This window comes from Herpailurus yagouaroundi, unplaced genomic scaffold, assembly GCF_014898765.1.
Source record: "Herpailurus yagouaroundi ecotype Mexico unplaced genomic scaffold, PumYag 159, whole genome shotgun sequence".
Lineage (NCBI taxonomy): Eukaryota > Metazoa > Chordata > Mammalia > Carnivora > Felidae > Herpailurus > Herpailurus yagouaroundi.
The window spans coordinates 2,067,950-2,081,609 of record NW_024412400.1 but is presented as its reverse complement, the minus strand read 5'-3'; the positions used below and the strand labels follow the sequence as shown (position 1 = coordinate 2,081,609).

The 13,660-nt window shown below is 50.3% G+C and overlaps 1 protein-coding gene across 1 annotated transcript in view; it reads right to left on the bottom strand.

Annotated features, from left to right (window-relative positions):
- Positions 1-13,660, bottom strand: part of SUSD5 (sushi domain containing 5) — a 44,044-nt gene that overhangs the window by 12,970 nt on the left and 17,414 nt on the right. The window contains exon 4 of the mRNA XM_040480080.1: positions 10,614-10,802. Coding sequence (XP_040336014.1) covers positions 10,614-10,802 — 189 coding nt within the window. The remainder of the gene's footprint in view (positions 1-10,613; positions 10,803-13,660) is intronic.

Below are 13,660 nucleotides of genomic sequence, written 5' to 3'. Positions count from 1 at the left end.
AAATAGACAAAATCCTGGAAGAAGCTCACCAAAAGTGCCACAAGAAGAGGGAGAAAAATTTTATATGCCATTAACTAACTATTAATGCAGCTGAATCTCACTACACACAGAAAACTTGGCACAGCCGGCTTTGTCAATGAATTCTATCAAATATTATAAAGGAGGATAATTCCAATCTTACACAAACTCTTCCAGAGGACAGAAAAAGAGGAAATACTTCCCGACTTATTTTATACGTCTGGTGTAACCTTGGGAACAAAACCTGGCAAGGACATGATGAGAAAGTAGTATTGCAGACCATTCTCACTAAACATAGATGCAAAAATCATAAACACAATGTTGACAAATGGAACCCTGTAGGCGTTATATTAAAAGGATAGCACATTACACCACGTTACGTTTAATCCCAGGAATTCATGATTGGTTTATTTGAAAAAAGGAGTTTCAGGAAAGCAACTGACGGAAGTCAACAGGATAAAAACCCCTAGGATTTAGGAATGTAAGGAACCTTCCTTAATCCGATTTTTAAAATATATAAAAACTGAGGAAAAGATTACTATCACATGCTAAAACACAGATGAACTTTGAGGACGTTGAAATAAGCCTGTCACAAAACGACAAATACTATCCAATTCCACTTATATGAGGTACCTAGAGTAGTCAAATTCACAGAAACGGGAAGTAGAATGGTGATTGCCAGGGGCTGGGGGGAGGTGGGAGAAGGTAGTTGTTATTTAATGGGTATAGAATTTTGGTTTTGCAAGAGAAAAATGTTCTGGAGATCTGTTTGACAACAATGTGAATATATTTATGGCTAAGATGGTGAATTTTGTGTTCTGTGTTTCCCACCATAATTTTTCTATTTTTTTAATTTTTTTAAATGTTTATTTATTTTTTTTTTGAGAGACAGAGAGAGAGAGAGAGACAGAGAGAGAGAGAGTGCACAAGCAGGGCCGGGGCAGAGAGAGAGGGAGACACAGAATCCGAAGCAGCCTCCAGGTTCTGAGGTGTCAACATGGAGCCTGACATGGGGCTTGAACTCATAAACTGTGAGATCATAACCTGAGCCAAAGTCAGACACTTAACTAACTGAGCCACCCAGGCGTCCCTCCACCACAGTTTTTTTTTTAAAGGAAAGGATTAATAATATACCCTACATTAAAATTCTATTCATCAAAGATACTATGAAGAAAGTGAAAAGGCAACTTACCTAGTAGAAGACATTTGCAACATATATAATATACCTCGAAAATTCAGGTATCTAGAATCCTATAGTGAACTCCTACACATCAATATGAAACAAATGGACAACCCAGTAGGAAAATGAGTGACAGAAATGGATAGGCACTTCAGAAATGAGTTATTCAAATGGCCAATAAACATATGATAAGGCGCTCAACACCATTAATAATAGGGGGAATTAAAATTAAGTGACAGTACGACCTACACATCGGAATGCTAACAATTAAGAAGACGGACAATACCAACTATTGGTGAGGATCTGGGGCTCCCGGAGTTCTCACACCTGAGACAACAAAAATGTTCATCGACAGTAGAATGGAATATTCCACAACAAAGAAAAAGAACGAACTGTAGCTTCATCGAACAGCACAGATGTGCCTCCCAGACACATGTTGGACAAAAGAAGCCATACACAAGAGGGCATCCTTTATGCTTCCACAGAAATAAAGTTTAAACAGGGAAAACATAGTTCCTGGTCATGGAAGTCTTAGGAAGGCAATGACTGGAAGGTAACGTTGGGAGCAATTCAACAATGTTACACATCGTTAATGGACAACTACAGTAGGCATTCATTCTTCTTAGGATGTTTGTACTTTGAAAAGATTTCAAGAAAATACTGTGTGACCTTATGCATGTGTCACTTACATTAAGCTGTAAACCAGCTGCTGCTGACATTCCAATTAAGAAGTCACAGTCCAGGGCCACCTGGGCGGCTCAGTCAGTTGAGCGTCCGACTTCAGCTCAGGTCACGATCTCATGGTCCGTGAGTTCGAGCCCCACGTCGGGCTCTGGGCTGATGGCTCAGAGCCTGGAGCCTGCTTCTGATTCTGTGTCTCCCCCTCTCTCTGCCCCTCCCCTGCTCATGCTCTGTCTCTCTCTGTCTCAAAAATAAATAGGAACATTAAAAAAAAAGAAAAGAAAAAGAATTCACAGTCCAGGGGCGGACAATTAGCATTCTCATCGGGACACTCGCCCTCTAGATGTGTGCCTACGACAAGCACTTCTATTACCTGTGCCTTGCTCAAAGCCACGGCAATGCTAATTAGTGTCCTGAATATCTGAAATGACCACTGGTAAAATCAGTGGCCTGGTAACGACCACGATACGTATTAGAAATGGGCTCTCGTTGGCAAAGTGAGAGGTATTTATGAATGGGGACTGGCTAAGGATAGCTTGGAGACCCTTCTCATCCTTATGGACGCTGGGTGGCTCCAATGCATACCTTGCTGGTGCTTGAGACTTAAACCCCAAACGGTCTCATTTGGGAATCACGGTTATGCATGGAAACTATGGGAGCAGTCTCGATCTGTTCGCTGGGCACACCTCCCTGGTCTCACTGCACAGTAGGTCCGGCCGGCCCCTCCCGGCCTGGGGCCTCTGAGAACAAGGAACTTTGCCTTTGTGTACCCTGCACACAGTGTGGTGCATGGCACTCCATAAACATTTGTTGAATAAACAAATGAGTGAGTTAAGAGGTGAATTCGTGAGTGGTAGAAACCCTTTTGATGAAGCTCGATTCAGCCCAGAAGTCCATCGAATGTCATTATCTGATTCTTGATGGCAGCAAAGAATAGTAAAGGACCTCTTAGTTCCAGGACTGGGCATGATCGACGGCTGCTAAATTCCCTCTCCCGTATAACCCACCCCACGAGCTTAAATATGCCATGAAGTCAAAAGGCACCCAGAGTGTGGGCAGTACATGAGTCGTGTTTTCTTCCCCCACCCCTCGTCCTGCAGGCAACCGTGGCCTAATGTACAATGGTAGAGCTGAGGGTTTGGGAAAGGCCAGTCCACTGTGGCCGTGAGCTGGCCTCCCCTGGCCTGGGCCCTTATGGTCAGTGTGAGCAGTGTGTGTGTGTGAAGGGTCCGCTTCCAGAGCCCCTGAGCCTAGAGCATCCCTGGGCAGCAGCCTGGGGCCTTGAACCAAGTGTTCCCTGTCTCCCTAGGTTCTGAGGTCAAGGTCCCGGCTCAGAAACAGGTTTTCACCACGTCACAGTTCTCCCGAACCTCAAGTGAAGACAAGGGCACTGACCGTTTACCAAGAGGCTACCCCTGGGAAAGTATCCCAAGCCTGCTTTTCTCCTCATGAGTAAGAGTAAAGTTTGTTATTCATTGCATTTCAACCAAAAATTAGGTTCTGCCTTTAAGCTGGGAAAGTCCAGTGCCGTGCCTGTTGAGTGGCTCGTTCGCTCACGTCCCCTCTGCTTTCCTGTGTCTACACTCTCCTCAATCATCCTCCTTGCCCTCTCCCGTCTCCCACGCTCACCCTCAAACCTGTGCTAATACAACCTGGGGTCCCCTGAGTGGACCAGAAAGTCCGGAAAATGTAAACTTCACCGGAAAAAGCCAGATCATTCCCCGGGTGTTTACATTTCACTGTTGCTTTAGGAAACTGGAAGATCCAGAGAACCCAGGAGTAGAAAGAAGGAGAAGGCTTGCTTGTGTCCTGCCTGCATCTACCCTGAAGTGCACGGGGTCACAGCCCAGAACCCGGAGGCTCTCCACCTCTTTTCAAGTCGTTGCATTTCCAGAAGCCCACACATTCCTTCTTTTTCTCTCTCGTCTTGGCTACACGGTCGTTAAAAATAGTAATTCCGAAAAAGACAACCAGACAAGCCAGAAATAACCACTGGTTCAATGAACTTCTGAACAAATATGGCAATATTGACAAGGATATTCTAAATTCAGCTGCAGACTCCGGCTTCATTCTAGGAAGGAAGTGAAATCCACAAAACGGAGACAAACAGAAACGAGTTAGTTTAAGAAAACAAAAGGAAGGCTTTCGAAAGGCGATAAAGGAGCCAAGGAACATGGCGGGAGAAGAGCCAGTGCGCAGGGCCCGGCGCCCCCCTGTTTCTCTCGCTCCCTGAGCTTCAGAGGCCTGTGGAGGAAGCCCAAGGACCAGACAGGTGTTGGAAGGAGACCCGCCTGCCTTCACATCCTGGCTCTGCTGCGTGACACAGAGGAGTCGCTGACCTTTTGCGTGCCTCAGTTTTCCCATCTGTTAATTGGCGCTAACCACTTCTACCCTCAGATTTCTGCGGATTCAGCGACGTAAGATGTGTAAGACTCCTCTCACGGAAACGTTCGCTGTCGTGGGTGGTCGTGGTGCCATGGGTGCGGAAACCTGTGACAAGTCAGAGGCTTTCGTAGCTAGGGTGGGCACAGTTTATTGGATGCCAGTTGGACCTCAACCGAGTTGCTGGGAAAAAAGGAGCAAAAACAAAAAAGACAAAAAAGACAGAGACGGCCCAGAGCGAGCGTTGGGTTTTATGAGTGCTACGTGGGGAACGTCTTGTTTCCACAGCTGTGGCCGGCCAGGGAAGGGAAGGAGAGAAGCTATTTGTTGTTGGACTCAGAGGAGGTGGGGTGGGTGGGGTGAGGTCAAAATGGGTGTCACTCACTTTCCTGATATTCCAGACCACAAAGCGTAAACATATCCCAAGGAGCTTGGGGTGGAAAGTCTTTTTTTTTTTTTTTTTTTTTTTTTTAATGTTTATTTATTTTTGAGAGAGAGGGAGAAACAGAGCATGAATGGGGAAGGAGCAGAGAGAGAGGGAGACATAGAATCCAAAGCAGGCTCCAGGCTCCGAGCTGTCAGCACAGAGCCTGATGCGGGGCTTGAACCCACAGACCGTGAGATCATGACCTGAACTGAAGTCGGACGCTCAACCGACTGAGCCACCCAGGCGCCTGTAAGAGTAGAAAGTCTTAAAGGATTGTCTGAGCCTGTCTTAACACTTGGTGATGCCTTTTGTCCGGGCAAGTTTGAAAGGGCCAACAAGGGGCAACTGACAGAGGGAGAGTCTCCGAGTCTTTCACTTCCGGGTCATCTGCCCTATGCTACTTTGCAGTAGCTGTCCTCTCCCACCCCGACCACAAAGACGGGATAAAGACGGGATAAACGGCCTGGCCTGGAGCCCAGGGCAGAGGCCACAGGACCCCTGAGTGCTAAAGTCAGGGGAGAACGGAGGTGTGGAAGGCAAAGTGAGGCCAGGACAGCGAGTAGGGGAGGGGCAGCATGCCAAGGGAAAGACACAAGTGAGACTGTGTGGGCACCATCACTGGGCTCGTGTGGCCGGGGGTGGCCTCTTGGGGGGCTGGGAGGCCCGATGGTTTTCAGAATACAGACGACCAGAGACAAAACACAGCCTTGAAGGTGACTGTGGACTTGGCATCAGAAGACGCCCACGGAAAAGCAACCCCAGCGTGGAAGCCTGCTGCATACACACTCGGGGGCCAAAGCCTCAGGATTTCTCGGTAATTAGGGCCACGACCGGTTAGACACTGAGGACATCAGAGAGGTATGACAGGTATTTCCTGCTGCCCAGCTGGGAACAGGAACCAAGAAGATGCGTGGCTTTGGACAGGAGAACAGCAAGCTGAATGGCCAGATCCAGACCTGGCCTCTAGGAACCGAAGCTGGAGAGACACCGGCTCACAGGAGGCAAGGCGGCAGTTGAGTCAGCCCTCGCCCCTGTAAGTTCACGGTCAAGGACGAAGTCATGGTGCTTAAGCGAGAGACCTCACTGCCGCCACTGAGGCTCGACCTTACCTGCAGTGAACGCACAACCCCGGGCAGCAGGCGAGCGAGGCACGTCCTGCCCCCCCCCCCCCCCCGGGTGTACATGCCCCTGTGGGTTCATCCTCGCTCATCGTGACACACGCTTTTCCAGCCAGTCCCCACCCTGTTAACGGATCTCAAGCAAAACCAAAACCACTGATGGCTTAATAAACAGCTACGTTCTCCACTGCAGTCGTGGGGGCTGTTGATGTCCCCAGCCACGTCCCCTTTCCCAGGCCGGTGCACCCATCCCCCGGCTGCTGTGAGCGCTGGCAGCTAATGGTTCACAGACAGGCCCTTCTCTGGACAGCTGCCCTCGGTGGAACGAGAACCGGCCTCGGTGCCCCCCACACAGCACGTCACCCGGCCCAGCAGCCAAGGCCGGATGGATACAGAGCAACTCGGAGCTGGCCTCCTCGCTTCCAGTGGGACCGACCCTGTGGCACAGTTCGTGAGGTCAGGCAAAGGGAGAGGGCTGCCGGGGTCACATCGATCCGCCCCTCACCTCTCCTGCCTCCCTGCCCACTTTCCTCCGTTGATAAATCACACGCATAGGCACAGGCTCTATGTGTAGACAATGTGACCCAAGACATCCCGCCAGTTTTCAGGTGTCTATACAAGGCCAGCTTTGAATGGAATAGCCTTCCCTGTAGCCTTGACCTCCTAAGCCTCCAGAATGTCAGACAGCAAACTCGTCAGAGCCCCAGGCTGTTTTTTTTTTTTCAACGTTTATTTATTTTTGGGACAGAGAGAGACAGAGCATGAACGGGGGAGGGGCAGAGAGAGAGGGAGACACAGAATCGGAAACAGGCTCCAGGCTCTGAGCTGTCAGCCCAGAGACCGACGCGGGGCTCGAACTCTGTGACCTGGCTGAAGTCGGATGCTTAACCGACTGGGCCACCCAGGCACCCCACCCCAGGCTGTTTTAAGTGCGACCTCCGCTCTCCAGAACCCGAGACACCTGCTGGCAAAGACTAGCTTCTCACAAGGAACAGACAGTTGTAAGTCCCAGGATGCCTTTGGTTACTCGGTTGAATAGGGGCTAGAGTCAATAACATACAAGGAAGCCTGCAGGGAGCCAGAGTCATGCGCAAAGACCCTCAGATCCCGTAAGGGAGGGGGCCTGAGTGCTCTCTTGGATCAGCATGAAGGTGAAGGGGGAAAGAACATTCCGTGAGATTCCATTCATCTCCCAGGTCCTGCTCTAAGTGGTGCAGCGGCAGGAACCCCATGCGGGTGTCCGTGTTTTCCTATGAGCGAATTAAGACTCGGGGAAGTCAAGAAAACAGTTCAGTCTCCCCTCCTCTTCCGAGCTTTTCCAGCGTCATTTACACAGACTGAAGCTTCTCCCGCCTTAAAATGACAAAGTGAGCACGCAAACAAAATAAACCCTCACAGTCTCTCTGGTCCCCCGATCCTCCCCCGGCCCTGCCCTGTGTCTCTGCCTCGTTCTGGTCGTGAGCAGTGGCAGCAGCAGAGCTTTTAGGATGACTCGTCTGCCCCCACCTCTTCCTCACCCCGCCTCACTCCTGTGCTCGCGCGGCAACATGGCCCGGGAGCGTCGCGCTCCCCACGTTCACAGTGAGAACACGAGGGCACCCGAGCCTCCTTGTGCTGCGACGCTAAGGCACACGCTTCAGCTTTCATTACTTGCTCTCTGCGGCCTCTCGCATCTTGAGCGCTTCTGCCGTCTGGAAACTCACACGGCCTCCAAAATTTCACCCGGTTTCCAGCTTCCCCTTCCATCTGCTGCTTGGGACTCCCTTGAGGCACCGGGTTTGTAGAGTTCCCTGTAGTGCTGGGACAGGCTTGCTCAAGTGCACACACAGAGCACCTGGGCCGGGCCAGACGAAGGGATGTGGAGCGGCCCCTCAGCCCAGAGCAGGCAGAGCCGTTTTCCAAACCCGCCGGGGTCCAGCCCCTGAGCGGCCCCTCTCCCAAGATGACTTTTCCCCAACTTGAAGCAGTTCTCTCACCAAAAGATGGACGTTCACTATAAACCTCCATGTGCTAAAGGGAGTGGAATCCCTGGTGAGGATATTCTCGTAACACACACACACACACACACACACACACACACACACACACACGCACACACGCCCCTTATAACGACACGGCTAGTTTGAACGTTAAATCTACAGGGCAACGAAAACTGTAAGAGTCTGTCTACTCAGCCAGGGATAGAAACCAGAATTCCTGCCCCACAGCTGAAAGCTCTAACCAGTCTGCCTTGCTGTGCGAAAATAAACACGGCAGCAGACACACAAAACCTGCATTTAGTTCTCACTCCCCTGGAGCCCGGTAAACAGCCCAGCCCCGGGGGCGGGTGGGCGTGGCTCCCGAGCCGGTCAGGCTCCAAGGCCGGAGCCTCACCAGAAACGACGCCCGCTCCGCTCTGGGAACAGTCTCGTCGGGGGGGGGGGCTCTACTCTGGGGTGCCGCAGTCTACAACCAGGAAGCCGGGGCCTCAGGCCTGGTTTCCTCCAGCAGGTGAATGATTAGAACCGGCAGGGAGGCTCCCGCCTGCCACCAAACAACAGCAAAGTCGCCACGATGAGTCAAGTGCCGAAAGATCACCCCCAGAGTGCTTTTTGTTACTAGTCTGCAATTTCTTGTTACTAGTCTGCAACAAGGCGAGTAGATACCTGGAGCGCACGTTTTTAGAAGCTTTCATAACAATGTGGCAGGGGGATTTTATGTCTATTTATAAAAAAACAAGCCAGTATTGTATTTGGGGCTTTAGGTTAGCTTTGTATTAATTGGCTTTCACTATACTTTGTGCTAAAGCATCAGTCTGCCACCACTAGAAAAGAATTTTCAATGCTGCACAGAGAGTTTGAGAAGCAGTGAAATAGGGGATTTTAAACGATCCCATTCGTTACAAGATACTCCAAGAGGAAAAAGATAAGCCACGGAATGAGAGAAATAGTTTGCAACACACTTAAGAAAGTTTTATGTGGGGCCCCTGGGTGGCTCAGTCCGTCAGTTGAGCGTCCGACTTCAGCTCGGGTCACGATCTCGCCATTCGTGGGTTCGAGCCCTGCGTCGGGCTCTGTGCTGACAGCTCGGGGCCTGGAGCCTGCTTCCGATTCTGTGTCTCCCTCTCTCTCTGACCCTTCCCCACTCACACTCTCTCTCTCAAGAATAAATAAACATTAAAAAAAAAAAAAACTTACAAGACAGTTTTATGTAAGAGAGAAATCCTACATGACGTAAATAATTTGAATCAATTAGAAAAATGGGCAGAAAGGCTTGGATAGGCATTTTACAGAGGAAATGGTAATGCCTGCTGAACATGCGGTAAGTGCTCAACCAGAGAAATAAATACTACAAGCAAGTGACCGCAGAGCAGTCCCTAGGTTGGCAAAGGTAAAAATGTCACAGTCCTGAAGGTTGGTGAGGAGGCTGAACAATGAGGACTCTTAGACATAGCTAGTCCAGAGAGTGAACTGGTCAGAATACTCTAGAAAATTCTGCAGCAGTATCCACTGACACCGAACACACGCTAACCCCCGGAAGGCAATTCCACTCCCAGGAACCAGCAGGGAGACGCTCGCGTGTGACCCAGACGACCCGGATGAGAACAATCGTGGCGGTACAGCTTGCAAATGACAACAGGCCAAAGGTCCGCCGGCAGACCGCAGGGACAGTGCTGCTGTGTTCACCTTTCGCAGACAGCAGCACAGACAACGAACCACAGCTTGGGCCACAGCACGGATGCATCTCATAGACAGGACATCACCCTAGTCTCCTCGTGGTTCCCCCGTGGGATCTGTGGGACGTTCTAGGGACAGACTGCCCAGTAAATGCATTACCATTGTGCTTCTAGACTCATTCCCCTCTGTGGAGCCAACCTCCGCTTGGTACCCAGATGTCACGGAGGGGGGGGGAGGGGTGGTCAGGAAGTGGCCCCCAAAGGAGCCTTGGGGTGAGAGGAGCCTCCTGAGGTCAGGGAACAATTCACAGTCCGCCAAGAAGCCATATGCCCAGGTCACGAGGAGGGAGGCCAGGCTGTGGCTGGGGACAGTGATTTCTGCTACAGGGAGAATCCCCCAGGGTGGTGGGGGGTGGGTGCAGAAGCCTGAGACCCTCAGGTTTACAACAATAATGGAGTGGGGACACCTGGGGGAATCAGATCAGGTTTCTGGTGTCTGATGTCCACCCGGAATCGTTAGTCTCAACTAAATATCTGCCCCAGGCTGCAGCCCCAGGGACAGAATGAGGTGCCAGGACAGAGGCGGGCAGCTGTCGTCGGTGGGGCCAGATCACACAGCTGTCTTGGAATATCCTCCCGGCGTCACCCTCCGCCCCCACGACAGCCCCAGGACGGCTCAGGGGCAAAGAAGCAGGGCTTGCATGTGAGGCTGTGGACCCGCCCCGGTGGATGAGCCCCGGGCCCCACAAGAGTCATGAGCTCCTGTCACAACCCTTAGCGAGGCCCTCAAGGTCCCCACAAAGGTTAAGCCCAGTCGCGAGACCCCCCACACTCGGGGAAGCCCAGCTTGCGTCCTGTGTTCATGACCGCCCTCCGGCCCGGGTTACAATCAGGGCTCCTCTTTACCACAAGCACCTTGGTTCGGCATCTTGATCAGATTTCCAGGGAAATAAGTTAGAAAGTTAACCTAAGGTCAAGTGCAGACGTGGGCAGGTCCAGAACTCGGCGGGGGGGTGGGGAGGTCTAAAGCCTCTTTCAAAGGTACCTTTGTGGAGAAGAGGCCACCCCAAGCTGCCAGCAGAAGGGGTGAGGCCCTGCTCACGGTGTGTGGGCGCCCGGAGGGGGCCCAGCCCGGGGGGGGGGGGGGCTTACCTTTCCCGCAGGCCTGCACCAGGCCGTACCACTCCCCGCAGCTGTTACACAGCAAGGTGAAGGCCGATCCGCGGCGGCCGGTGGCGGGGCCCGGGGCGCACACGTACAGCAGCTCATCCCCGGTCTCCAAGCCCGTGCGGCCCTGCAGGACGGTGTGTGGGAACGAGGGCGGGTCTCCACACGGCTTGTCTGAAGAAAAGGAGGCGGCAGTCAGCCTTCCCCAACTACCGGGAGAAAACAAACCTGAACAAACAAACGGCTCTCCCCCTCCCGGGTGCTGCCTGCACCCTGAACTGGGGTCACAGGGCCCACTTCGCCTTCACCCTGGCGCCCCCAGAGCCTGGCCGGATGCCTGGCACCAATGGGGCACCTGGGTGGCTCGGTCGGGTAAGCGTCTGGCTCTAGGCTTCAGCTCAGGTCACGAGCTCACAGTTCAGGGGTTCGAGCCCCACGTGGGGCCCTGTGCGGACAGTGTGGAGCCAGCTTGGGGTTCTCTCTCTCCCTCTCTCTCTCTCTGCCCCTCTCCGGCTCCCCCCACTCTTGCGTTCGCATGTGCGCTCACTCTCTCTCACATGAGCGCGCGCTCTCTCTCTCAAAATTAAATAAACTTTAAAAAACTTGAGTGAATAAATGTGCTACAAAGTGCTACAACTTTGTATCTTGAAATTGCCAGGCAACATGGCCCACTAATGTCTCCTCGCAGGGAAGACCCAGAAGCCAAGGTCTAGCAGCAAAGCTCCTTTCCGCCTTACTAATGAAAGCGAACAGATAGATACTCTTGGTCCAAAAGCTAAAAGGCTACAGACCAGACGGTACAGCCGAAGGTGCCCCTCCCTTCCCCCAGCCTCTGATGGCGACCCCATCACCAGCTTGGCGTATGCAAAGAAGCACAGATATAGGTATGGATACATACCAACATGTGTACACGTGTCTGTAGACACAGATAGGTATAGTTTTGTGTGTGGTTTTAACCTAAGTTTCTAGCATATGTATTACTGATAGCTGTTTTCTGGAGCAGTTTTAGGTTTACAGCAAAGTACAGTGGAAAGTACAGAGGGTTCCTATGTGCCCCCCGAGCCCGTACAGGCACAGTGTCCCCTATTATCCACATCTGACACCACGGGGGGCACACTTGTTACAAACTCTGAACCCACACTGTCATGCCACTTTCACTGGAAGCCCACAGTTTACATTCGGGTCCCTCTGTGGGGGAGCCCCACGCTTGGCTCTAAAGATGAAGAAGAGCCCCCCCTCCCCCATTCCCTGGAACCTCTTCCAGGGCTTTGCCCTCAGGCTGGTCCCGAGAGTCACTTTTGGGGAATGAGGCCCAGGTTTCCTTTTAAACCCTTGTTCTAAATGTCCTCTGAGAATGTTTTTACTGGTGCATATATATATATATATATATATATATATATATATATATATATTTTTTTTTTTTTTTTTTTTACTGGAAGTGAGCCTGTTAGCCATGAATGTAGGCTGGTTTGTATTAAAACTTGCAAATTGCTTATGAAAAACCCAAGACTTCAGCCAGCGACGGAGCCCTGAAGGTGAGAAGAGGAGGATCCGAGCTTTCCTGCCTCCGCATCAGTGGGAGCCCTGGGGTCCGGCTCATGTGAGGCCCTTGGGTTCAGAGGTCTGTGGGACAGATCCCGACACGGAGTCCGATTGTGTGGAATGAACTCTTAGCTGAAGAAGAGATTAATGGTTACAGAGCTGGGGCTTGAGACACGGGTCAGACTCCACCCCCGAGGTGGGCAGGGCCACTCCTGCTGCGATCCGAAGACCTTCACCTACCCAGTCCTCTCATGTAGGGACAGACACAATAAATTCCCTTCAAAGTACACAAAATAACTTCGTGTTCCCACTAAGCTTTCCGGCTTCAAATTTCCCACCATTAAGTACGAGATTATCTGTAGGGTTTTCATAGATGTTCTTTATGCAGTTGAAGAAGTTCTCCTCTGTTCCTAGTTTGCTAAATCATATCTTGAAAGGGTATTGATTTTGTCAAATGCTTTTCTGCATCTATCAATACGATCACGTGCGTTTTCTTCTTTAGCTCGTTGATGTCATGGGTTATATTAATTGATTTTTGAATGTTGCACCAGTCTTGCATACCTGGAATGAATCCCACTTGGTTATGGTGTATAATTCTTTCTTATAGGTTGTTAGATTCAAACTGCCTAAGTTTTGTGGAGGATTTTTGCATTTATGTTCATTAGCTATTGGTCTGTGGATTTACCTTCTTGTCATGACTCTGTCTCATTTTGGTAATAGGGTAATGCTGATCTCATAGAATCTGTTAGAAAGCATTCGCTCTGCTTCTAACTTCTGGAAGAGGTTGTCTTAGTAATTGGTATTATTTCTTCCTTAAATGTTTGGTAGAATCTTCTGCGAACTCATCTGGGTCTGGTGCTCTCTGTTTGGTGAGGTTATTAATTATTGGTTCAACTTCTTTCCTTACGTGCAGGGCTGTAAACTAGAAGCCTATTTTTTCCCTAACATTTTAGAGCTCTTTCCACATTAGCACTTTAAATTACCCCAATCTTTTGAAAGGCTATACCATAGCAAATTATTTAATCATTACAGACATTTTGATTCCAACTTTTCAGTGTTTTCAAAAAAATTTTAAGTTTATTTATTTATTTGTTTGTTTGTTTATTTATTTATTTAGAGAAGCAAGGCAGGGAAAGAGAGAGAGGAAGAGAGAGAATCCCAAGCAGGCTCTGCACTGTCCGTGTGGAGCCCAACCTGGGGCTCAAACCCACAAACCATGAGATCATGACCTGAGCCGAAACCAAGAGTTGGACGCTTCACCTACTGAGCCACCCAGGCGCCCCTCACGTTTTCAAAAACAATGCTACAAAATGACCAGCTCATTTCGGCACATGTTTTATTAGGATAAACTTCTAGAAGCGGAATTGCTGTGTCAAAGGGATGTGGTGATGCTTGTTTTTCGTGTTCAAAGAAGGGAAATAATTTTTAATTTGAATTTCTTCTAGTTTTATGTTGGAAAGGAAAGCCTTTCAGTCAAATTACCTAAGAAG